This window comes from Amaranthus tricolor, chromosome 4, assembly GCF_026212465.1.
Source record: "Amaranthus tricolor cultivar Red isolate AtriRed21 chromosome 4, ASM2621246v1, whole genome shotgun sequence".
Lineage (NCBI taxonomy): Eukaryota > Viridiplantae > Streptophyta > Magnoliopsida > Caryophyllales > Amaranthaceae > Amaranthus > Amaranthus tricolor.
In genome coordinates, this window is record NC_080050.1 from 30,620,647 (window position 1) to 30,646,459 (window position 25,813).

The 25,813-nt window shown below is 34.6% G+C and overlaps 2 protein-coding genes across 2 annotated transcripts; one reads left to right on the plus strand and one right to left on the minus strand.

Annotated features, from left to right (window-relative positions):
- The first annotated feature begins 117 nt into the window (after window positions 1-117).
- LOC130811503 (elongation factor G-1, mitochondrial) lies at window positions 118-13,345 on the plus strand. Its single transcript, XM_057677827.1, has 19 exons — window positions 118-594; window positions 908-1,129; window positions 3,660-3,781; window positions 3,860-4,010; window positions 5,067-5,138; window positions 6,783-6,878; window positions 6,958-7,046; window positions 7,474-7,540; window positions 9,089-9,127; window positions 9,482-9,542; window positions 10,076-10,185; window positions 10,265-10,408; window positions 10,498-10,619; window positions 10,876-11,001; window positions 11,105-11,225; window positions 11,569-11,669; window positions 11,756-11,816; window positions 12,497-12,550; window positions 12,712-13,345. Exons 1-19 carry the CDS (start codon window positions 199-201, stop codon window positions 12,817-12,819), a joined length of 2,262 nt encoding a protein of 753 aa, XP_057533810.1. The 5' UTR covers window positions 118-198; the 3' UTR covers window positions 12,820-13,345.
- On the minus strand, window positions 13,271-25,500 carry LOC130811504 (uncharacterized). Its single transcript, XM_057677828.1, has 17 exons — window positions 25,126-25,500; window positions 23,156-23,457; window positions 21,486-21,563; window positions 21,190-21,410; window positions 20,975-21,067; window positions 19,517-19,600; window positions 19,307-19,423; window positions 18,138-18,243; window positions 17,976-18,041; window positions 17,834-17,887; window positions 17,207-17,264; window positions 16,395-16,471; window positions 15,300-15,370; window positions 14,774-14,834; window positions 14,149-14,208; window positions 13,895-13,957; window positions 13,271-13,645 (listed from the first exon to the last, which is right to left on the minus strand). Exons 1-17 carry the CDS (start codon window positions 25,304-25,306, stop codon window positions 13,496-13,498), a joined length of 1,842 nt encoding a protein of 613 aa, XP_057533811.1. The 5' UTR covers window positions 25,307-25,500; the 3' UTR covers window positions 13,271-13,495.
- Window positions 25,501-25,813: the final 313 nt, after the last annotated feature.

The following is a 25,813-nucleotide window of genomic DNA, read 5'->3' on the forward strand; positions in this document are numbered from 1 at the left end:
TACTTTAAAAATTAAATTGAAAATTTTCTCACTTAAAAATGGATAAACTTAAAAGTTAACAAATAAAAAATAACTGAAGCGAGTAATAAAAGTAGGGTTTATTTAACGCCAAAAATCAAGCTAAGGGGTTATTAAACTTAAACCCTTGCCTGTTGGAAAGGGTTGAGTCGTCGCTCATCTTTATTTCAACCTTCAACAATGGCGAGATCTGCTAGAACCACAGCTTCTCGCTTACTATACACTCTCTTCTCATCATCTCAATCTCAATCCCATGCATCTGGATCTCCATTCTTCCTAAATCGCCGTTTTCGACTTTTCTCTGCTGGTAGTGCCGCCCGTGTTAAAGATGATAAAGCTTCTATGTGGCAGGAATCACTATCGAAAGTTCGAAACATCGGAATATCTGCACATATTGATTCTGGAAAGACTACGTTGACGGAGAGGATTCTTTATTATACTGGACGAATTCATGAGATCCATGAAGTTAGAGGTCGAGATGGTGTTGGTGCGAAGATGGATTCTATGGATTTGGAGAGAGAAAAGGGGATTACTATTCAGTCTGCTGCCACTTATTGCAATTGGAAAGGTTACCAGGTATATTGTTGATTTCAATTCGCTATCTCTGTGAGTGGCACGAAGTGTGTTGCTTGCGTGTATTTTGGAAGTGGACATGATTGAGATATGTTCCTTTGCTTGTACTCTAGCTCATGAATCCCACTTTTCTTTTTCATTTCATTATTTTTCGTCATATATTGATATGATGTCTCGTTTTTTTTTTTGACAATTGTTCGATTTATTTTTGATTATCCGACAATTAGCAATAGTTGTTCTTCTTATGTGATTGCTGATTTCGTCGTTATATCTCAGTTATTAAAGAGAATAATCTTACTTTAACTGTGTATTACAGGTCAACATCATTGACACTCCAGGTCATGTCGATTTCACCATTGAAGTAGAGCGCGCCTTGCGTGTCCTAGATGGTGCTATTCTCGTCCTTTGCAGTGTTGGTGGGGTTCAAAGTCAATCAATAACTGTTGATCGGCAAATGAGAAGGTACGAAGTTCCTAGAGTTGCATTTATCAACAAGTTAGACCGAATGGGAGCTGATCCATGGAAAGTCCTTAACCAGGTGTGATATATCTCTAATTATTTCATATAGAATTGCAATTCTGTAAGGAACTGATTATAGAGGTACATTGTGGGAATTAGAGTTGATTAGAAAATTGTCTCAGCAAAAATGGTCAAGAAGTTAGTTAAGAGGAAAAAAGGGATCTTATCATACTAGTACAATCAAGAAAACTGAGTGGGTAATGTTTATATATCCATTTGAGAGTGCTGCATTGCATACCCCTTGAAAAAAAGTACAACTGTCAACCTGGTTTTTCCTTCTTTAAAAGCAGAACCCTTGTAATCTTTTAGAGTACTCTATTATTTCCAGCTTTCTATACTGTTAGTCATCATTTTCTACAACTTTCTTAAGTCACATTCAATGATCGCAGTGGTTAAGGACTTATGGTGTTGGATGCATGCTTATTAAGCTGTATAGTATCATATGCAAATACTTAATTGGTGTTGTAACCAGACTTTTGACAATGCGTTTCTATTTAAGTGATATATATTTTATGTAAAACTGATCAAGAAAACTTTGAGAAGTTGACAAATAATGTGGAATGAATGGAGTATGAGTGCTCTGGAGATTCTCCTTTTAGAGCTGCAGGTCAAATTTGAACTCAGTACACATAAGCGTTGATAAATCACAGTTTATAGCTTTGCAACATATCTATGTGTATTGTTACAAAGAAAATTGATTAATAGAATATTGGGGGAAACGACCATATTCACTCTACTAGATCGTTAGCCACCAGAGCTATATAGGTGATATATTTGTGATAGCTTTTCCATATAAATTTATATATCTTGATCTTAGTTGTAAAAAGCTTGCCTCAGATGGCGACGCTGGTAGGCATTTGAAAAAAACACCTTTCTTAGACTGGGCGAAGCGAGATACACAAAGTGCATGAAGGTGTGCACTTTTTCTTTTGTGCTTTTGGGGATTTCCCCAACTCTACACCTTATAGGAGTTGGGACTATAGATTCTTATCACATGGTGGAACAGTAGCTGTAATTTTGACTACCTTTGGTTTTTTAAAGAGGGAGAGAGAGATAAAATGGATAAAGAGAAGTTTTGCCTAAAAGTTTGCCATTTGCCAATTGCCACCATGAGTTACTGTCTTCTTCATTTCTATTTTTTCATGTTCTTCTTTGTTTTTCATTTCTTCTTCTTTTGGATTCTTCATTTCTTTCTAGATTAAGGCTTGGGCCTTGTTGTTTTTGCTGTTTTATTTCTTTCTTGATTCTCCTTGATCAGCTTTTCTTTGCTCTCTTCCCTTATCTAATTTCTAAGCTTCTCATTTTTATTATCTGCCCCATGTTCGCATGTGATAATCTTCTATCTTATCTCTTTCCTCCTTTTTTCTCAGTTGTTTATTAGCAATTTTACATCTTTTGTTATCTGTGTTTGGTAGCTATATTTAATTACCAGTACAATTAACTTGTGTTCTTTACGTAATTTATAATATACATCATACAATAGAGAAATTAACTAACGTTTAGATGACCCATACAATTGGGATTTAGGCTTTGGCATTGTTGATCTATATGAAAAGATGTAACGAAGTTGATTTAAAAACAGAGAACACATTTGTCTCTAATTTGGAACCTATTTTAGTGTTAAAATTTTCCTATTTGCACCTAGACGAAAATAAAGCGATGTATGCTGGTTCTAGTGAGATTCGATTAGCCTCACACTTTTCAGAACTTTGATGGCCTTTTGGCGTACAAATAGAATCTTTGTGTAGAAAGTTTGAGTAAATAGATAAAGCATTCTTATTAGGCTTCAGAAGAAATCTTGCAAAACCTCATAATCTAGGAGTCATGCATTAGGAGTGTTAGGTTGGTTGCTATGCTAGTTTCACTTGTTTGCATGTCCTATACCATGATGTTATACCTATTTAATATTACATTTTATCTGTTTGGAGTTAGTTGCTACACTTCTAGTTTCCACGCTATCCAATGTTCTATTTTGATCTTTAATATCTTAATTGTGCATTAATAACAATTACAAAAATTAATATAATGAAAATATGCATTGAGACGATCAAGTAATATCCTATTTGACAATGTTTTTCTTGATACACGATGAATCAAATGTAAAACAATATGAATTGATGAATAGTAGTTACTGTACACGTGTAGCAATTAATTCCATACGGGGGTAGTATTAAAACTATTTAAAGCAAGAGAAGGAGCAACACTAAAAAATACATTCGCGCTTTGTTTAATTTTTTTTAATAGTTATGGTCCTTTTTTTTCCTTTTGTGATGATATCAACAATATGATATCAACAAATGTTATTTACCCATATATAAGATGAATGGCACAAACAGTATCTTAGTTTCTGTATGGATACCCAGTGTTGTGAGATTAAAAGACTTGCTGCTTTGAAACTGATGATGTTGTCTCGAAAAGATTAAAGAAGGTGGTGTTAGTTCCTATATACTTTATAGTTCCTCTTGCATAAGCTTCATGCATCTCGAAATATTTAACCATATTGCTCCTTTTGATTGAAATATACTGCTGATGAGATTTCTCCCTCACAGGCCAGGTCAAAGCTACGGCATCACAGTGCTGCAGTACAAGTACCTATTGGGCTAGAAGAAGAATTCCAAGGTCTTGTGGACCTGGTGCAAATGAAAGCTTATTTTTTTCATGGATCAAATGGGTGTGTATTTTGTGCTTTTATGCAGTCTGCAACTCATCAGTTAACAGGCTTCTTATGTAATCAATGCTTATTTTTCAGAGAACAAATTGTCAGTGCTGAAGTTCCTGCAGATATGGAAGCTTTAGTGGCAGAAAAGCGCCGTGAGCTAATAGAGACAGTTTCTGAGGTTGATGATCAACTGGCTGAGTTGTTTCTAGCTGATGAACCAATATCTTCCTCTGTTCTTGAGGTAATTTTGTGTTAAATCCTAATGATCTGGCCTCAAAGTGTAGAAAGGATCAATGATTGTTAGCTTTCATCGATAAAAGCTGTAGTTATTGAGTTGCTACTATATATGTTTTTCCACTTTAGAATCTTTCATTTTTTCACACTTTTGTCCATTTTACCTTTAGTTCTGTACTCGATGATACTACTTATTTATCTTAATTTTCTTTCTCTCTTCTTACCATCTACTTCCATACGACATCATCTTTTCTTCCTCCTCAGTGATTTTAGCTATAGTAACATGGACAAACTAAAAATGGAGTTAGAGCAATATTGTTTGATACTTCAGCCCCTCTTTGTACTTTATGCCGTGATCACTATCGTTACTTTGTTATAGTGGAAGCATTATTCTCATTGAAGTAGAAGTAAATATTTGTTTCCAAATCAGCAAAGGTTTTTAAAAAAAGAAAAGAGAAATATTAGAGTTTTGTAGGTACACTAATCTGAGGCTGTTAGATTTTTTCCTATATGTTCCAAGTCAAAAGTGCTAGTTATTTTCCTTCTCCTTTTTCATTTTTTTGGGTGATGAAATAGTTTTTCCATATTAAATCTAAGAGAAATGACAGATTGCAGAATTTCAGAACAAAGTTTCAGACTTTCAGTTTTCAACTTGATGGGTACTTTTGTACCTAACTGTCTTGTGACTTTGGTGGTCGGGAGGGGTGAGCAGGTTATGGTGACGGAAGTCTTTGTGCTGATTCCTGATCCGTGGGTTCTGCTCAAACATCCCTCCCCTTGGGTTTGTGGTATGCAGTTACTTTGTTATTTTTATGGTACCAAAATAATTGGTTTGTGGTATGCTGTATGCTCTATTGTTTGTGAACTTAGTCATTTTCATGTTGGTATCTTGTAGTGGAGGGAAGATTATTAATTTAAAATATTCAATCCATTTCAGATCTACAATGAAAATCCATTGTGCTGTGTTTTTGACTTTCTTCCTTGTCGTGTTGCAATGTGCTAATACTTATCTTTCATGAAGCATGAGTTCATGATCTTTCTTTTTTTTTTGTTTTGTGAGTAGGAAGCAATACGCAGGGCTACTGTTGCACGAAAATTTGTTCCTGTATTTATGGGTAGTGCTTTTAAGAACAAGGTATGTTGAAAGTTGCCTTTTCACCCTGTTTAATTGCTGTTAATATTGAGTTGTATTGGAATGTAATTGGATATTCCTGTCATTGTATTTGAAACGCTTTTTCTCTTCTTTTTTTCTTTTTTACTAAACTGGGATTCATTACATGTTTTCTTCTCGTCTTTTGGCATGATGAAGTCCATTGGTGGACCTTATGGCAATTCTTAATGTGGTCATTTCCGAAAGGACAAGCTTTCTAGGAAGAAAAATAAAAACCTCGTATTCCAAATATATACAGATGAAGGGAAATATATATTCCTCCCTTTCCCGTTCCCTCTCCCATCCCTTTCTTTTCCTGTTCATTCTTTGAAAAGCTGTGAGTGTTTCTGTTTTACATGCGCTAATAGAGACAAAACCAAAAGTGTCATATACGTGTCCAATTTTCAGACTATGTCCTTGTGCCTAAGATGATTCAAGCATTATCAGTTCGACACTTCGGGTTTGTGTCTATGTGGCATAGTTTCACATGCCATCTTAGGAAACATGACATAGAGATACGGTCTGGTGAGTGCCTTGATTACCTTTCTAGAAACGGGGTACGATATGTCAAGTGTTGAGAATTTATAATAGCAGGTGAAGTAAAAAAAATATTAAAAAAGCGTTAGAAGGGTGAATTGCTATTTCAAATGAGAAATTCTAGTGGAGGAAGATTAAAATGTAAGGTGTGATTTGTAAATTAAAAGGAAAAAAGGTACTCCCTCCTATTCACCCTAAGTGTCTCATTCTCTCTTTTGATTTTTCACCATTTTTTAGGTGGTCAAATGGGACAACATATGAAAGAGAAAAAGTTTAGTGTTTTTAAATTTTCATTGTGATAAAGTGAGGTTAGTAAGTGTAAAAGTGTGAAAATGTTAAGTTTAGTAAGAGTAAATTGGTAAAGTTAACATATCTAAAAAATATGTGACATTTAGGGTGAGTTGAATGAATTAAGAAATGAGACACTTAGGGTGAATAGGAGGGAGTAAGAGGAAAAGAGAAGTATCATGGACTTTTCTACTTCATAAAGCTCATCCTTGACGCTGTTGGCTACTTTATTTTTCGCAATCACACTTTCAAGCTGTAACCAAATCTGAAAACAATGGAAATCAAAAGTAAATTCACTCTTCTCATTCACAATGATTAAAAGCCCTATATTTTTGGGATCAATTGTTTTCTAAATATGGCTTAACGACAAATCTAGGGCTTTCGATCTACGCCTAGGATATGAAATTATCTACAATTTTCATCTAATTATTGAGTCAATACTTCAAAGGGTTGAAAGATGTGCGCCGTGTTTGGTTTTTGAGTATCCTGTGCACCTTGTGTCATGTCAGAACCACATGCAAAAAGGTCTGTGTCAGGGTAACACAATATTATACCGTGTGTAGTTTTCATTTATGTGAGATATTAAGCAGTATTTGCAGTCAAGGATTTAACTAAAAATAGCCTCTGGCTAACGACAAGGGATAAGGTTGTGTACATTCGATCCAAGTTTCCCTCCTCAAAACTTCGGGGAGTCACCCTAGTGGAAATGGGGATATTGTAGTTTTTTTAAGTTGCTGTTGCTCTGTTTTTCCAATTGCTATTCTCTTGTCTGTTCTATTCATATTTGCTTTTCTTGAATTACAGGGTGTTCAGCCACTTCTTGATGGAGTTCTGGATTATTTGCCTTGTCCAACTGAAGTCAGCAATTATGCTTTGGATCAAAACAACAATGAAGAAAAGGTAACTGTGCAGCTTAACTTATCTATTAGATTTGAAGTACTTATATCACTCCTAAATCCTAATTAAGTTTACTGTTTAGGTATTGATATCTGGGTCTCCAACAGGACCTCTTGTAGCACTGGCATTTAAATTGGAAGAAGGACGATTTGGCCAATTGACGTATTTGAGGTACAAAAACGCGTTTCTTAAAATTTTATTGATGCTAGTTTTGTTATTGAAGAAGTGGTGATCCGTGATGCTAGTTTGGCTATGGAAGAAGTTATCATTTGTGATGCTTGTTAATTGTTATGCATCAAGTTACACATAATGATCAACATTGATATGTGCTGGTAATAACCCATTAGTCTTGGCGGAAAACCTCACTGGACATTGCATCTTCTAAACTTAGACTTTCAACCAGTACGGAGCAACATTGAAAATTCGGGGTTACTTGACCCCACTTACAACTCAAGTTTGGAAATTTTCTATGAAACATTTAAAATATTCGTGTATTTTCTTATAAATTTGACTGTTTGTGATTTCACTTTGACCCCACTAAACATATTACTTGATTCATTATTTCAACTTTTAAGGATGTCTACTTGAATTTGTGCAGAATATATGAGGGTGTCATTAAGAAAGGGGAATTTATTCATAATATCAATACTGGCAAGAAACTTAAGGTATGTATATCTTGATTGGTGTTTTCTTTTGGCATTTTTGGAGCAAGTGTTGTGAATAGTATGTAAGATGTTTGTCCCGTTTCTTTGCTGTGCATGGTGGCTATTGCTGATTTTGGTGGAATATCGGAAAAACTTTGTTTTAGAGGAAAAACTAACATGCATTTGAAGTTGATGCACACCGTTATTCCATCCTTCATCTACTATAAGAATATTGCTTATTGCATTTCTAAGCTCAAACTCCAGGCTTGAATGAATATTTGCGATTGCACCTGGTGTCCTCTTTTTTTATTGATTGATTTTTCACCAGTACTCTGTAGTGCACTCATCATCTTTTTTTGAATTCCCCTCATAAAAAACTTTTCCTTGCCTGAAATGCCAGCCTTTTTTTGTTATTTCACTTCCCCTTTGTGTGTACTTGAGGCTCTTTCTAACTGTCTTCTAGAATCTGTGGCAGTAATTACAATGTTTTCTATCAGCTTCAGTATTGCTGTTTCCCTGCTGCGATTGAGCCTGTTGTTTATGTCTCATCATATTTTCTTTGATGGATGAGATTCTTTTCTTTTGGTTTTGTTTTCTCTTCACAAAAAGGAATAATAAAATAAAACAAAACTCACTATCCGGCAATTGGTTTCGCTCTGCATGAGTATGAATGGATATTTTGCATATGTTCCTGGATCTGCCAGTTTGACATTTTATTGTGGGCTAAAATCGTGGGAATACTTCCAAAATAACACGATGAAAATTTTTAAAAGCGCATTGTACAATAAACATCATTTAAACCGTTATGTATATGCTTCAAACCTCACTTACTGTATGGCTTTCTTATTGCCGTTTTCTGGGATCAGCAGTCTATGTCACTAATTTTCATACTTATATCCAACCTCATAGCATCTCAATGTATGGAGGAAATAACACAATGATTAAAATGTTAATTTTAGAAAACTGCAACTCTGAAGTCCAAAAACCTCACTTACTGTGTCACTTATAATTTTTGATCCTTATTTTTAAAGACATGGTTGACTGTGTCAGCATTTTGAATCTGCTTGCTGCTCTGGCATGTGTCTGTAGGTCTATTATTTTAAAATAAATTTTTGGACTTATTTTTTTTTTAGAATTGGTTGCAAACTGTTGATGCCCACATCAAGTGTTTCACCATTTAATTATTTCAAATGGGTACCAATCCCCATGGCCATGACCAGTTCCGCATGAATGTGAGTACGAACTTCTTGGAGTTGAGTATGCAAGATTGAGAAGCCATGTGCAGATTTTTGAAGATTTTTTTCTTCTTTCTCTGGGTGTTATTTAGATCACTGTTCAGAAATTTTATGAGCTTTTGTCAGGTTTCCCTTAGTGTTGGTTGTGTTCATATCGGTGATGTTTGAAATGGTAACTGTACGGGTTTCCTTGTCGTTGAATTATTATTTGCATACGGAAATTGTGGTGTCACTTTCATTTTTGAGATTTGAGAGTTGATGCATGCTTTAGATGTCTATCGTCGAGTAGATAAAAAAGTCCACCTGATTTTCACTTTTTTGGAAATATTGATAGGTTCCTCGCCTTGTACGGATGCATTCTAATGAGATGGAGGTCAGTTCTTGTTTTTACCCTTCATTTATTCTTGCATTATTTTACATAGAATTTTTTTTTTCTTTGATTGATGCTTACATGCCAATTATTATCTCCATCCAATAATGCTCTTTAAACTTTCCAATTGGAGTGTACCATATTGATCTTTACACGTCATTCTTTCTTGATAGTGTTTTTTCCATTCTCCTCAGTTTTTTACCTTTTCCCACTCCCATAGCTACAGAAAATGTCAAGAACATGGAATGAAATGCATATTTAGTATTGTCTGTACTACCTAGTACCTAGTCATATGAAGAAATCGATTGTGGCATTTCCTTCTCTAGCCAATTCACTTGGAAGTATTTTATGCTACAGGACATTCAAGAGGCACATGCTGGACAAATTGTTGCTGTCTTTGGAGTTGATTGTGCTACAGGTTTGTATATCCTCTGAGAATGTGCTAGAAAGATTCTGCTGTTTGTCTTATTTTGAGATGAATAACATTACATAAGTTAGTTCACAGTTTTAGAGTTGTGTCCAACTTAGTTTTATACAAGTTCTGATTAGTATAGATAAGAGATAAAGAAATGCCAATCAGTTTAGACAAGAGTTGATAAGGGTTAATAACTTCATGTAGGCTGTGTAAAATGGTAAAAAGAACACGTTCTAATTGAGTTATCTTATCTTTTGTTGTTGAATGGCTGAAAACTCTGGTGAGTTTGGTACTAAATTGCTGATTTGAGATATAAAGAGTGGGATTCAGTCCTTTACATCATTTTGCTGCTAAATCATTCCCAAAAAGAAGTCTTTCACTTGTTTGAAACATTGTTGAAAGTGGGAAACTGACTTAACCGAAGAATATCAAATAATATTCAAAAAATCTAAATTTCTCTTCCTCTTTCTGGTTTACTTTTTTGCCGATTTCCTGCAAAGAATGCTTACTACTGTTTGAACTATTCATGTTACTAGGTGACACTTTCACTGATGGAACAGTCAAGTACACCATGACTTCTATGAATGTTCCTGAGCCTGTAATGTCATTGGCTGTTTCACCGGTGTCCAAGGACTCTGGTGGGCAAGTGAGTAATTTTATGAGGCCTGTCAATTATAGTAAACTAATCTGTATCCTTGCTTTACTGAGGTGTGTGCTCTTGACAGTTTTCAAAAGCATTGAACCGTTTTCAAAAAGAAGATCCGACGTTTCGTGTTGGATTGGATCCAGAAAGTGGGCAGACGATTATTTCTGGAATGGGAGAACTACATTTAGCAATTTATGTTGAGCGCATTAAAAGAGAATATAAGGTACTAAGGATAATGTTGCTTTTGATCTTTGAATGCTGTATAGTGTAAGCAAGTGTATAATATTATGAGTTCACCTTTTTGCTTTATAGGTTGAAGCACAAACTGGAAAGCCTCGTGTTAATTTCAGGGAGGCTATTACTCAACGTGCTGCATTCGATTATTTGCATAAGAAGCAAAGCGGAGGTCAGGGGCAATACGGAAGAGTGTGTGGGTAGGAACAAACTATTTTTTCTTTACTCAGAATTTTGAAGTGGAAAGTTTGAATCTTGAATGTTTGATCCAGCAATTTGTAGTATGTCAGTAAAGTTTTTTTCTACTTTCCATATCCTTTTTGAGAACTCAAATCAGGTGGAAAGGAGAAAAAAAATCCATGTCAAATATTGTATAATATTTCTTTGGAACTACACTTTTTAGTTTGTATTCTTTGAGCTAATGTCAACTATGCCTTTGATTTCTATTTTTGACAGTTATATCGAACCACTTCCCCGGGGATCAGCCAATAAGTTTGAATTTGAAAACATGATTGTAGGACAAGCTATTCCTTCGAACTTCATACCAGCAATTGAGAAAGGATTTAGAGAAGCAGCAAACTCGTAAGTCAAAATTCTTTTTTTCATGGTTTTGTATACAAACCTATGCTCTGCTCTTGGCATTATACTTCAGGTCGACTCGTAACTGGTGTATAACCTTGTGTAGGGGTTCCCTTATCGGTCATCCGGTGGAGTATATTCGTTTTTGTTTAACAGATGGTGCATCACACGCTGTCGATTCTAGTGAACTAGCATTCAAGTTGGCTTCTATATATGCCTTTAGACAGGTTCTTTCCTTGTCTTTTTTTCTTTCATCCTAATCTGCAGATCTTTTTTTTATAATATCTTTGTTGCATTTTGTAAGGCTAAGAAATGTGAAGGGTGTCTTATGAATTTTTAAAGGAGTAGTGGTACCATAAAAAGTTTCCTGAATAAGTCAAACAGTCTTTGTATTTAAATCATAGCTCAAAATCCTTTCATCAAACATTAAATGACCCGTGTGTGGATGGTTTCTTGAGACTCGATGACAACTCTGCCATTTTAGTACAACTGAAACAGGGCCAATTTTTGTGTTTGCTTGCATTTTTTTTACTATTAATCTTGCTTGTTTACCTTTTACTCTCCTTTCAGTGTTATACCAAAGCAAAGCCTGTGGTATTAGAACCAATAATGCTTGTGGAGGTCAAAGTGCCAACAGAGTTTCAGGGTTCTGTAACCGGTGATATCAACAAGTAAGGGGTTATAATATGCTTTTCAGAACTTATGAAGATCGTACTCTATTTATGTGGTTTGATGTACTTTTTTTGCTTATTAACAGGAGAAAGGGTGTGATTATTGGAAACGACCAGGATGGTGATGATTCTGTCATTGTTGCACATGTAAGTATAAGTTTTCTCACGAAAAAAATAGCTCAACCCTCTGTTTATTTGTTTGGTTATTCATTTTTAAGCTCTCTGTTGAAGGGTCTCGTTAGTTATTATCAACTGTTACGAGGTGAAAAAGGATTCAAAACTTGTGTGAGCTTAGCCTTGTTGCAGTTGCTCAATGTATCAATTTTTCCTGTCACTCCATCTATTACGTCGTTATTGTCTCTTAGCAATTGTGTAAAATAGCTGTGTGAGTGACGAAAGATTGATTTAACTCATGTCAGCATTTAACTATCTTTGAAAACATTTTGTCAGCTTAGAGCTAGTAGAGTAGCATTGGTTGACTCTTTTAGTCAATTCTGAAACTTTCCTCTCTTGGCTGTGGTTGCGGCTTTACGTCTATATTTGAGTGGAGTGAATGTCTATCTCAAATTCCAAGTCTTTAGATATATGAAACCACCAGAAACAGATTTGTTAGAAGAATAATACTTCTTTGATCATATGAAACTGAAGTGTGACAAAAAGTGAAAAATTAATTTGGATTACCTTATCAAAAGAATTAGAAGGCATTATACATGATACATGTAGTATTTTAATAGAAAGAAGGTGACATTTGTTATGGGTTTTGGAAAAGAGTTCAATGCTATCAAGGAAGACAATTATTTACTGATAAATCTCTTATGTCGTTACAGATTCCTCTGAACAAGATGTTCGGATATTCTACAGACTTACGATCAATGACACAGGTGAATGTTTTCAGCTATTTGTGTTCTATTTCCGTTTCTTTTTTAACTGCCACGCTTCTCCCTTTCACGTGAGAGCTTTTTGAAAAAGATATAGCTATTAAAGAGAAACAGACGATAGTCTATGATTGTGTGAACTCACCCATTTTCTGTCATAAATGCAGGGAAAAGGTGAATTCACAATGGAATATAAGGATCATTCTCCGGTTCCTCGAGATGTGCAGACAGAATTGATGAATGAATACATAGCCAAAAAAGGGTCAGAACAGTGACATCTATTCTACCAAATGAAACCTCCACGACGCTCTTCCTCATTCAAGATCATAAACAAACATTTATATTAAAATTTTTGAAACCGGAATATTTGCAGATTGGAGAAATCCAGTTCATTTTTCTAAACGATTAGATGAAATCTTTTGTATAGTCATATGGTTTAACTTTAGAATTATTAATTTATAGTTGAAGTTGTATTTGCAAGTTCTATATTCAATATTAATCCAGATAAGGAGCCCGAAAAGTAGGGAAGAGCTGCTGAGTTGGTGACTTCAGCTTGAAAATTTTGAGTTTTTTTTAAACGCTTTGAATTGAATTTGAGGAATTTCAAATAATTGTGCTATTAGATGATGGGCTGGCTCAAATAGAAATAATCTTTTACAGAGACTGTCTTTCATAAGAATTTGTGATTTTGTTTTTTTTGTTCTATTTCATTTTCAGACTTGTAAATGACACTTGTAATGCCTCATTTTTTATTTCTTCAAAACAGATATATTTTGAGTATTGATTATTAACATATCAAAATCATAATTCTTGTGTGAGACGTTTTCTTCGTGAGATATGGGTTGAATAATTTGGCTACTGTGGAGAAAGCGAAGACATACAGTTGATCACTTCACTTTCATGCCTATCTCATCAGACTACTCATTGATTATATACAGTTGATCAATTTCGCTAGTTTACTTCCAAAGAAGATTTCCCAGACAATTCAAGGATTCCAAACTCATGGGGCATATAGTCTTCACTGGGTCGATAGTACTTGTCGGGAGAGTACAAACTCAAGTTCGTCACTTGACTTGAATAAAGACAGGCGAATCTCTCAACCTGCAGACACACAGATAAAAGAACAAGTCCTTAGTTCAATAGAACAATTGAAATTCGAAAGCGCAAAGAATAAATTTTGATATTTTCCAAACGACAAAGTTTGGATCAGGTTCTTGAGTTTACAACTCTAAATTGATTTCAGAGAATTGAAATGAATTCCTGTTTCAGGCATGACCTTGGTCGGTTGGTCGTCATGGCAAGTTCGGAGAGAATGTACATGGAAAAGTTCGGAGATTATGGCAAGTTTACCTGATGAGCAAAGCGAGAATTCTGATAGCCAGTCTTCATGAGTTGTCCCCAGACCTTGTGAAACTGAAATTTACATGGAAATGCTTCAGGGGGTCAAATAACATATTGAAATAAGATAGGCTCATCACATAAACGACCTGTCAAGCAAGCATGGAACAGTCCAAAGGGAAGTACCACATATAGTTTTAAGCAAACTTTGATTCAGCATTAATGTTAAGCGGAAAAAAAAAAATCGGCATCCATGGGAATCTGACCTTTTGATGACATTGACAGAGGAGTTGTTGATGACCAAGTCGAACCTGCTCCCTTTGTTCCTAAGAGGCAATACCAATACAGATAAGGACGTATGTGAGTCACTCACAATATGAATATGAACACATTAATTTAGGCATCGTCTCTCAAAGTGTATTGGCTGAAGCCAAGTATCAAAGAGCAAAAGAGCATTCCAGTAGAACGATTTATATGACGGCCCGTTTGGTTGTTGGTATTATATGACGGTAATGAGAACGATTTATCGTGTACATTTGCATGAATTGTATCATTTCATTCCCATGGTAACTAAAAAGTTGATAATAAAAAAGTTTTTTTGTTTATAACTTTTCATTACCACCTAATACCACCACTTTGATTGGAAATGCATTGGAATGTATTTTGTGAATAAAATGAGATGATTGAAGTACAAAAAGCATGGCCACAAACTTTTTAAGAGATTTTCACACCAAAATTACACTAAATTTTTATTACCATTCTCACCATTTAATACCGACTACCAAACGGGCTGTAAATGATATTCTGCCAAAAGTTTAACTAACAGATGAAGTTGCTTGACCAAAAGCAACAATATTGATAATTAATCTGGAAAATAATCTGTTAACATACCTCCAATCTGTCAATCTCAGTCAATAACTTTTGCTTTGTGTCAACGGTGAGATCCTTAAATCTGAATGATTCACAGTTAAAGTAACAATTAACAAAGGATACAAGGTTCAGAGTTAAGAGAACAGAAAGAAAACAGTCTCGTTCTCCATCAACCTCTGCCAAAGGATAAAGGGTAACAAAGAGTCGAGAGTAGCAGAATCACAATTTTTCGATATGCTGAATGAAGCACGTGTAGACAACAGATGTGTGTTTATAGAAAGTGGGTAATGGATAAGACATATAAGAAGTTTATATGTGCAAGACACTCAACACGAATGCATCTCGTTAGCTAATTTATCACCTCTGTCTGGATTTAGTCGTCACAAACTCAACTAGTTCAAATAATACACTCAACACGAAATTATGTATGGCATAGTAGTCTTTATATTCTCTGCACGAACATACTACCCAAAAATAACTTGCTTTCATGATAATCTTAGACAAAAGTTAAGAAAATATAATCCTACAGAGCATAACAAATGCTTACTTGAGAGACCACTGTGCATGATGTAGTTTGTCTTCAATCTGATCACGATCACACCTCAATCCTTGAAGTTGCTGCAGTCATAATTATGAAGAAATACAAAGTAAAATGAGGCACAAAAAGTGATACAAATGCTTTGCAATAGTTTGATATCTGAAAGCTAATTTTCAAACAACTAATAGAAATCTACACGGGGCCATGCCAAATCCTTAGCAAAGAGTCAAGCTGGTGACAACAACTTAATTATGTCATTCTGTTTGTACATTGCTCATCTAAACTGCTCTTTTTTATCCAACATCTTTCACTTGTTATTGTAAAGATCCTCGGGCAACAAAATGTTACTAGCATTTGAGACAGTGAAAAATTATTCCAACACTTGAAATATTTTTAAGTGATACGAGTTACAGTTCTAGAAGTGTATCAAAAGCTAATTGCTATCTATAATACCAATGGTTGTAATCAAAAGCTTACTAAATTACGCATGTTTAAAAGGTTCTACAATAATTTACAAATGTTACTCACATAGTTACATGACATTTGCAATAAATGATCATCTATGGTTCAAAGACTTGCAACATACCACCTCATCCCCCTAACCACAATTTACTATCAAGAATGTAGACTTGTCTATTGTTGACAAGGATGCGAGACTAGCACGTTTCAGGGCTTAGGTCCACACAACAAGCAAAAGTACGGCTAAAAAATGCACACAATACTGAGTCAAAATAGGAGGACTTTGCATACGAGTCCTACACTAGGTTGGACTCTTGCAACTAACATGGTAAGGAGAGCAACAGCGTGGCTGTTGAGTCCTAAGAGAGGTTTTCAATGATCAAATAATACCCTACAGGACATTAATATGATATTCTCCTTCTCACCGTAGTGGACATGCACTAGACACAAACATTATCAACCAATTCATTGAACCCCCGCGCAAATTGTGAATCTATCACTTACCATCTTAACTTATAACCTTAAAGTAATCACTTCCAATCTTAAAGCGATCAATTTGAGAAATGGATTGAACTATCTCATGATGAGACAACTTGATACGAAAACAAGACTTACAGAAACTAATGAAATTTCTTGATTTCATACCTTGCGAGAGTCCCTAAGCAGCCATATAAGTTGAACTTCTCTCTCAAGTTCAGGAACAACAAGCATAGTTCTCCACCCTAATTAAGACAAAGTGGAAGTACGTAAAGAATAAGATATGAGTAAAAAAATTGTACTTTTGGTACTATCATTGGAGGTTATATGACAATCCTAATTTCTTAATACCAAGAGAATTTTCACAAAAATCAAAGCAACATAACATAATGTAGATTTTGATCTTTGAGAAGCCTACTACTGCAAAGAAATATAGCAGTTTAGCCTTTCATTTTAAAACCATAATTATTGCTACAATAATCAACATCTCTTCCACGAATTTAGTTTAGCCTTTCATTTTAAAGCATCATTTATAGGATAATGGCATGAAACCAAGTGTATTGAATGAGTTTGGATTAGAGATTTTCCAACTCTTTATAGTAAATGAACATTATTTAGGGTACTCTTATATTCTATCACAAAATAAACTCTTTCGATTATCTTGTGATAGAATATAGTACCTAAATAATGTTAATTTAGCAAACCGTAAAGGGATATTCATTTGCAATAAAGAGTTGGAAAATCCCCAAATCTGAAACTCTTCCAAGTGAGCTGGTATAGACAACTTTCACACTATTGTTGTAAGTCAAAAAAGTTTTAGGTAGCACAAAGAGTACTCTTATATTCTAGCTTGTCCCTTTATTTCAACAGAGAAAAGGGAGGTTTTTGAGTCTTTGACAAGTTAACTTTCACACTATTGTTGTAAGTCAAGAAATGTAAGTTATTCAGAAATTAAAACACGTAATATGAAATGCACATACCAAGGACCTTTTTACTACGCAATATGTCACCATAGATGTGGTCTCCAACATAAAGAACCTAATACAAATAGAACAGAGATATGAGAGCTCACCATATATTCTATTTGTCCACATTTAAAATACAAGCGCCTTTCAACCTCAACCTCCTCACTATTCCCTTTATTTCTATTCCCTTTATTTCCTAACTTCAACCTCCTCACTATTCCGGAAAAGAGTAGGTTCAGAATCAAGGTACTGGATCTTCAAATAAATGACTCACCACAAAAAACACAATTGATAAAAGACATGCTAAGATTTTAATCCCATAACACTCAGTTTACTGCAGTTTACAGCAATGATTGACCAGAAAGCAACTAGAAGAGAACACACTAGAAAGAGCCAAAGAGTAAATCAAAAGAAAACCAGAAATAGAAAAGAACAGCTGCCAACAGAAGCCGACAGGTAGCAACTAGGATTGGCTGGGGATTAAGAGGAAAGGCTTTTTGAAAGGGAGAGAAAAGCAAACTAGGCTACAATCCTTTTCCTATTTAGCAGATTATCAATTCTTTGCTCTTCTAAACTTGAAAAGACAAATAAAAAAAAAAAAAAAAAAAAAAGAAGAGAATTAATGACATTTTAGAAACTCACCTGTGAACTTGACTCAATATTTAGCAGTTTATGGAGATGACCAACACTCCCACCCTGCAAAAAAAAAATGCAAACAGATCAATGCACCATAGCTAGGCCTACAAATCGATGTTAATTATAATGGAAAACTGATCAAATGTACCTGGAAAACTCGGCATGCATTTTTTAGTCCCTTTAGTGGTGGTGATTGAAGCGCAGTGCTTCCAACCTGCATTATTTCAAATTATTAAGTACCACAAGTCCACAACATAAGCTTCCCAGAAGATGCCAAAAACAAAAAATATAATAAAGGCCTGTCACTAACTTGAGCCATAGGTGTGCCATTGTCAGTATTTAGAAGCATCCCAGAATCAGGAACAACCTCAAAAAGGTTAGCGCGATTGCCTTCATGGAAAAATCCAGGTTTCGCACTACAACCAATCATTAAAACATTGAAATAATGTAATATTTCTAATGAAAAAGTAGATTAAATGCATGCTTAATCTACTTTCTATCCAAAATAAGGATTAATTATATTTCTTTCTATCCAAAATTCCAGGATTAATTATATTTCTTTCATCTGTAATCAGTTGTTAGCTATGGAGACTCAAAGAATAATACAAGAATAAATGAGATATAAAGTGTTGTCCATTGAAGTGGATCAATTTCTGAAGCACATAACTTGTTAGAAGAAAATCCATTGAAGTGGATACACTTGGAAATTAGATATAAAGTGTTGTCCAACGTTTTCTAAATTGGGCCATTAGAAAATTGGTATAATCTAGGCTCATGTGGACAAAGTTGCTTTTCACCTATGCATGGGCCATTAGAATTCTGTTAAGACATTTTTTATTTTTTTTTTTATTCAATTTTCTTTTGTCATTGCTTTCCAATAAATTTTTCTTCCCAGTGTAGTTTCGACTAATCTCTGCTTGGTGCAAAATTAGTCACGGACGTGATTCAAATGCTAGGTCGAGTGGAAAAATCTTGAAACTCCTAAAATTCTAAGTGTTATTTTCACATTCATGTGCATATTTTTTTTTTGCATCAACACCCTTAATAAATTCAAGTTTGTGCTAGAGTTTGAACCCAAAATAGTTCCAACGATTGTTGAAATTCCCTCCTTGGTGATCAATTGCCACTTTAGCTTGACACAAAGCATCAAAACAATTTTTTACCTCCCAGTCCCCATCTTCACCACTGGATGCAATAGCTGGTTACACAATTGTTTTGACATTTCTCTACCAAACTAGTCAAACGAATACTATAGGTATGGTTTTCCGTCTTTCATCCCTCACAGCATGGTGTCAAAATTCGGCTGAGTTGACTCGGAACGGCGGAGTTGACATGGATTTTCAGTCCACCGTTCCATGATCTCGCATAACAAAGATTCTGTAGATGATGATGATAATGGTTTCGACACTACAGTAGCAAAACAAAGATGCATTCATTTCACAGGCCGAAGAAAACATAAAACAATGTAAAGGAATTTACCTGCCAGTAATGATGACATCAAAATACTTTAACCAATCAAAATTGAGAGCTGGACTGCTATTTTCAGTTCTTTTTTGACATAGAAAATTCATCACAACATTGGTATAGTCCCATAAACTGAAAAAGTATTAAATTCATGTCAAGAAAACAGAAGAAGCAAACTTCAGAAACATCACAGCAAGATTACCTATTATTGGGAGCAACTATTACCTGTTTGTCACCAAAAAGGTTGAACGACCTGAATCTCTAAGCATTTCAAGCATAGGTACTATTGAAGCATCATCATTGATGTACCTGGTACACGAGAGACGGAACATAGTCAGCATGAATCCAATCTTCTCATGGAATCAATTCACAATCACATAGACTATTACCCGTAACAGACTCATGAAAAACAAACAGTACATTAATTAAAAACACAGAAGTACCAGCAAAATAATAACACTTACCACATTAAATAACAAAGAAATCATCCGAGAAAAATGACAAACTTAAGTGTCAAGCCGCCAACTACCAAGTATCAACCTATCATCAGATCTCAAGACTAACACTCGAATTTCAGAACGTAAACACCGCAACAGAAATTAATAACCTTGTTTCCCTTAAATAGTTTAATGTTTGGTTGGGTCAATATCAAATTCCTTTCACAATGTTTCTTATCTAATTGACGGCAAGCAAAGCAAATTTTTAAAAGCAAAATGTTGTTTTTAGCACTTAAGAATCTCGTGAACAGACTGAACTTCAAAACGGAATTTAGCATCGGCACAAGTTCCTTCCAGCAACCCAAATTCAATGATACTTTTATGGAAAAAATGGCTTCAATATTATCCTTTGGTCCAGGGCTTAGTCCTTGACCACCACTCAGACCACAGCACAAAAACAGAACCAATTAAAAAGTTTTAAAGGACGAAGCAGAAAGTAGAAAAGACAATATCATTGTAGCCTTTTCTAATGATTCCAGTGACTCCGATACCAAGTGTACAAGTGTTGATTGATTCCAGTACCCAAATATAACAAATAAAAAGGGTTCATTGACTCCAGCTCCCTGAAATAACGTAACAGGGTGGGCAAAGCCACAAATGAAAAGTCAAAACTTTAAACCAAAAGAAAGAAGCGACATGCCGACATCAAAATGCAGAAAATGTATCTGGTCTTTCAATTTTTTATAACTTCTATTGCGAATATCCACAATTATTGTTCAAATTGAAATTCAACAATTCCTATTTGGCTCATATAGTAATATGAAGGACAACCCACAGCCACCATTATGAAGCATCCACAAAAAAGAACTGAAGGACACCCCAAAATACCATAAAACCCTTGGGACAGAGTTACACTATCTCTATGCTTGACTAATTGTAGATTGGTTGTTCAGACTGCTTCATAAAGAACAGACAAACAGATAAAAATTACCACTAATATTTATCAAAAAACAATGACAGTCCAGTTTATCCTATGTTCCTGAGAAGCATATTAAATGTACTGCTTGTAGTTAACATATTTTAACTTTGTAACTCAAAAGAGTGAATTGTAAATACCAAAAAATCACAAAGGGAAAAAATACCACTAACTAAAAATTAGAACTACAGGGGGAAAAAAACTGGCATAAAAATTATCAATAGCTTATCAAATTATTCAAACAAATACCATAAATCCACAATGTATTACCTTTGAGGATCTTTGGCAACCATCTGTTTCAAAGTCCCATCGCGATGACACAAATCAACTGCAGATCTGACATCCTTGTACATACGAGCATAGCTGCATGAGGAATATTTTTCAATAAACAGGATAAACAGCAGCATTTAAATCAAACAATTGTATGGTACATCTTGATTAAGCACACACACACTCTCAACAAAAATTGCGATTACTTTACTTACTCTGCTCCAGCAGGGACCTTTCCAGGATTGTTGTCCTGGAAATCAACAAGTTGTGCAAATAAGTAGGCCTCTGCCAAGGAAAAAAGTGTATCGATGAGGGCATAGTCAGGCTCATCAAAAGAATCTCTGGTCAAAGTGTTCCCGTAAGTGTCAACTTTTTCTTCTTTAGACATCTCTCGAAAACCATGATATGCTACTTTCACATACTTATGTCGATCCATCTGAACCCAATAATGTAATTACCATTTCAATGTGTAATACATACCACAAAATAAAATGAGGCTTATGTGATTTACCTTCAAAATATTGCCTCGCTTTTTATCAAGAACCAACCCTCTAACCATGTACTTTGAATCAAAAGACCAATCCAATAACTGCACGGAATTGATATTTGAGGTTATAATGTTACCATTCACTACACATAGCTTGAGTAAGACACAGATAATGAAAACTGAAACAAATAACTCATAGTGAAAAGAATACAGGAGTCACACCAAAAAAAAGGAAGATGTTAGTCTTACTACAAATTTTGGGGAGTACAGAAACCTATAGTATTTGCTTTATTTTGATTTAAAATGTCTGCTGGAGCTACTAACCTTAGGGTAGAAGTTACAACTAAACACAATGTATAATGCACAAGATTTTTTAAGTTGTTTCAAAAAAAACACTTGACAAACAACTACGACATTGTCTCGTTTCATCGAAAGAAAGCATGAAATCCTAAAATCTTTTTACTTTTCTTTCACAAACTCAGATAAAAATGTTACATCAAATCCAGTAAAAGAGATCTTCAATCCGAAACAACGTCAATGTAAAAAAGCTATAGTATTTGCTTTATTATGAACCTTTCTTGACGTACATGAATAAATTGATCAACAACAGCCAAAGAAAGGTGCTTCAAACTATCGTCAAAAGGTGGTTTGAATTCCAGAGGTGCTTTTTCCACATATAGAACTATTGTCAAAAGGTGCTTCGAACTCCAAAGTTGAATTACCTAGAAAGATCTAAGTGTCCATATTCAACACGTGATAGACTTGGTAGTCAATGCCTAAACTCTAGGGACCCAAGAAAATTGTTCAAAATTCAAACATGAACATGACAATAATTATATCTTTATATAAATATGTAGTAGTATGCTTGTATGAGTTATTATTTACTTCAAACAACAAAAAAAATAAAATAATAATTTTATATTTTAATTTCTATTGTGTTACTTTGAACTTGAAAGGAACAATACCAAAAGATAGCAAATGTTACTTCTTGTTTACATAAAAATATAAGATCAAAAGATATCTCACCGAATCACCACATGGACATGTGCCTTTTTTGTCAACAGGGGTATGGCGCACACATGTGCCATATTCGGTAACATAGCTCCAATGTACTATTTCTTTATAGGGTCATTTGAATTATTTTATTTTTATGTTCTTCCAAGTAACTAGCTAGAATTATCAGGGACTTGGTGGAGTTGGTGCAGAAATTTTATGATATTAACCCTGAAGTTTCTTTGAAGTCAATGAAGAGATAATGGAATATTTATGAGACCACAGAAATGGGGAGACCCCTGGATCCCCGCAATCATCAAGCTATTTTCTTTTTTTTTTTTGGTAATGCTTCTCTCAAATAGCTCACATAAAGTGAGAAGTGTAAGAACTAAAAAAGGGAAAATAGTATCAGACTGAATGTACCAGTGAAGACTCGTGACCAATCAGCACCAAATCATATGCCACTAACAATGAAATCAGATACTCCAATTATGAATTACTATAAAAACAAACTAGTCACCTAGTTGAAAAGTCCAAACTTATAGACGAAACAACAAATCCACAATTTCTCTTCAAAGCTAATGGACTAGTGTAATAACATTTTTGAATAGTAAAAATCAAAATTCGGTAAAAATTGGATGAATAAAAGGAAATCAGTATCTGCCTCTCATGAATATATCAATCAAAATAGTTAGACAAACCTCAGGAGGATATCCTAAATCAAAGACGAGCTTCTTAATGGTCCCTTCATATGCAAGTGACTCAAATGTCTCCGCCTTGTACTGTGCTAATGTATAGTCCATGTCAAACCCAACAGCAACAATATTTTTCATGTTCAAGGATCTGTTGCAAAATATTTGTTTCCCAATAGGATAGTTGTCTACACTTGAAGAGGAAGACCAGATACATGGATCCTGACCAACATCACATTGAGTTTGTGCATTTTTGCACTTTCCAGCAGTCTCATTCCTATCCATTGAAGAATTGTGTAGCTTACCAGAACCTGATAATTATGTAGGACCAATCAATACCAAACAATGTGGCCAGACCAAAAGCAATATAATATGATAAAAGCATTTATAACTTGAAAAGAGACCAAAAAACTTATGGGTAACATTTATTCCTAAAACATTTCATTCTCACTTCCCCAAGCAGAAAGTTCAAGAATGCAAAATTGCCCCTCTCATATACAGAACAGAAAGCATTCTGAAATTATTGAAATCATTGCTCATCTATGCTAAGGATTAAGTCAGCCATAAACATTAGAATTCAGAACATAAAAGCAATTTCGAAGTTCATGTAGCAAAAACTATACAAAACAATCAAGAGCATCATAAATGAAAAGGGAGAATCAGAAATTCATCTTGACAATTAACATCGTTCTTCAAAACTATTTTTTAAAATCCCACTCTTAAATGTAATTAGGAATAGTTAAATAACAATGGATAAATTAAATGGGAACAAAACCAAATATGAAAGTCTTAAACAGAAAGATGAGCTTGAATGTGGAAACATAGTTTGGAACTATAAATAAAACACACAATTTTGTGAATTGGGCCATGGATCTAAGACATGAAGGTTAAACATGAAATAAAAAAATCTGGCTCTGTATTAAAGATTGTAACGCAAATCCAACAATATTTCTAGCCTCACTGAGCAAATGCAATCTTTCAAGTAGCAACTTAACCAACAAAATAAAACCAAGTTAAAATCTGTACAAGACTATCAATCCTTATATGTCCATGGACATAAATGTAACAAATAAAATTTGGTAGGATATGTAACAGAAAAAGATAAAATGATGAAACACAATAAGGGAATTTTGGTAGGATTTGTGGAAAAGTGAAAAGTTTGCCCAACACAAATTTTTAGGCTAGAGAGATTAATGATAAGTTCATATTTTCATCCTCAATCTTGGATTCTAGATTTTTATGAATGAATTATGATGATGTTTGAGACTATTAGTGACTGCCTAGGAAAAGATTTATACTACTATTCAATAAGGCAAATCTTGGGAGTTCAAATCTTGTCAAACTCAAATCCAGTCAGGACAGCAAATCATTAATGTGATATGACAATTGACACTAAGTTTCTTTAACAAAATAAGACAGGAAATAATTACTACGATCCAAACCAATGTAATAGGCAAATTGCTTCTATGACCATAAACCTTGGCGATTGCTATGATCCAAACCAATGTAATAGGAGAAATTCAATTACCTTGATGAAATGTAACAATGATAACCCAATATTAAACCCAATTAAATAGGGAAATTAAAATTTCTTGATGAAATGCAACGATATTAAGATAACCCAGTGTTAAACCCAAAAACAAAAGATGAAATTCAAATTCCTTGATGAAATGCAACAGTAATAAGAAAACCCAGTGTAAAACCCAAAAACACAAGATGAAATTCAAATTCCTTGATGAAATGCAACAATTAGATAAACCAGTATTAAACCCAATGAAACAAGATGAAAGTCAAATTCCTTAAAGAATGCAACAATAATATGATAACCCAGTATTGGACCCAACAAAATAAGATGAAAGTCAAAATCCTTGATGAAATGCAACAATAATAAGATAATCCAAGATTAAACTCAATGAAACGGTGACATTCAAAGAACAGGGTAAAAGGAAGAAACAATAAAGAAATCAAAGAAATCAAACCTGAAGCAAAATGAATCCTATTGAAGGGAATATGAGTAAAAGAGGAGAGACGAAATGGAGAAATTCCAGAAGAAAAGGAGAATCGAAAAGACGAATTAGGAAGAGAAGAAGAAAATCGAGGTTCAGGAAGAAGAATAAGATGAGAAAAACAAAGAGAAAAGTTCCTTTTAAACATTCGCATTTTCTGGGTGGATACGCTTATCTTTGTACCGACCCTTTAAACATTCTTCATCTTCTGGGTGTAGAGAAAAATTCGGGTCTAGTCCGGGTCCAGGACCGGATCTGGGTCTGGTTCTGTAAAACTGTTGGATTGAAAAGGAAAATGCTGAAGAGAATTGATTCCAGTATTCCAGTCTCTAGTGTTGAATATAATACAACTCTATTTACATTTCAGCAAAAGAGCTAAAGAAAGGAGGAGAAGAGTGGGGCCCATTTGCATATGAAAATATGAAAATATGCCCACGCTGGACAATGGACACGTGGATGAAGAGATAGATAGGGGAGTATATAAATCAACTCTACCTGATATAACTGTATATTAAAATTAAATAAATTGTTGAGATAGCTAAATTTTAGACTTGATCATGGGCGGCCCGGCCCGAAAAAGTGAGGGTTTGAAAAATATGGCCCGATGGGCGGGTTTGGGCAGAAAATAAGTGGCCCGAATTTTGTTGGGACGAGGTTTGGG

Excerpts from the sequence above, each read along its gene's own strand:
- LOC130811503 (XM_057677827.1), top strand. The coding sequence starts at position 199 with ATGGCGAGATCTGCTAGAACCACAGCTTCTCGCTTACTATACACTCTC. Across the intron at positions 4,011-5,066 it reads TATCTTCCTCTGTTCTTGAG|GAAGCAATACGCAGGGCTAC; the intron begins GTAATTTTGTGT and ends TTTTGTGAGTAG. Across the intron at positions 9,543-10,075 it reads TGGAGTTGATTGTGCTACAG|GTGACACTTTCACTGATGGA; the intron begins GTTTGTATATCC and ends TCATGTTACTAG.
- LOC130811504 (XM_057677828.1), bottom strand. The coding sequence starts at position 25,306 with ATGCGAATGTTTAAAAGGAACTTTTCTCTTTGTTTTTCTCATCTTATT. Across the intron at positions 21,068-21,189 it reads AAGGTCCCTGCTGGAGCAGA|CTATGCTCGTATGTACAAGG; the intron begins GTAAGTAAAGTA and ends TTCCTCATGCAG. Across the intron at positions 19,424-19,516 it reads ACCTTTTTGGTGACAAACAG|TTTATGGGACTATACCAATG; the intron begins GTAATAGTTGCT and ends ATACTTTTTCAG.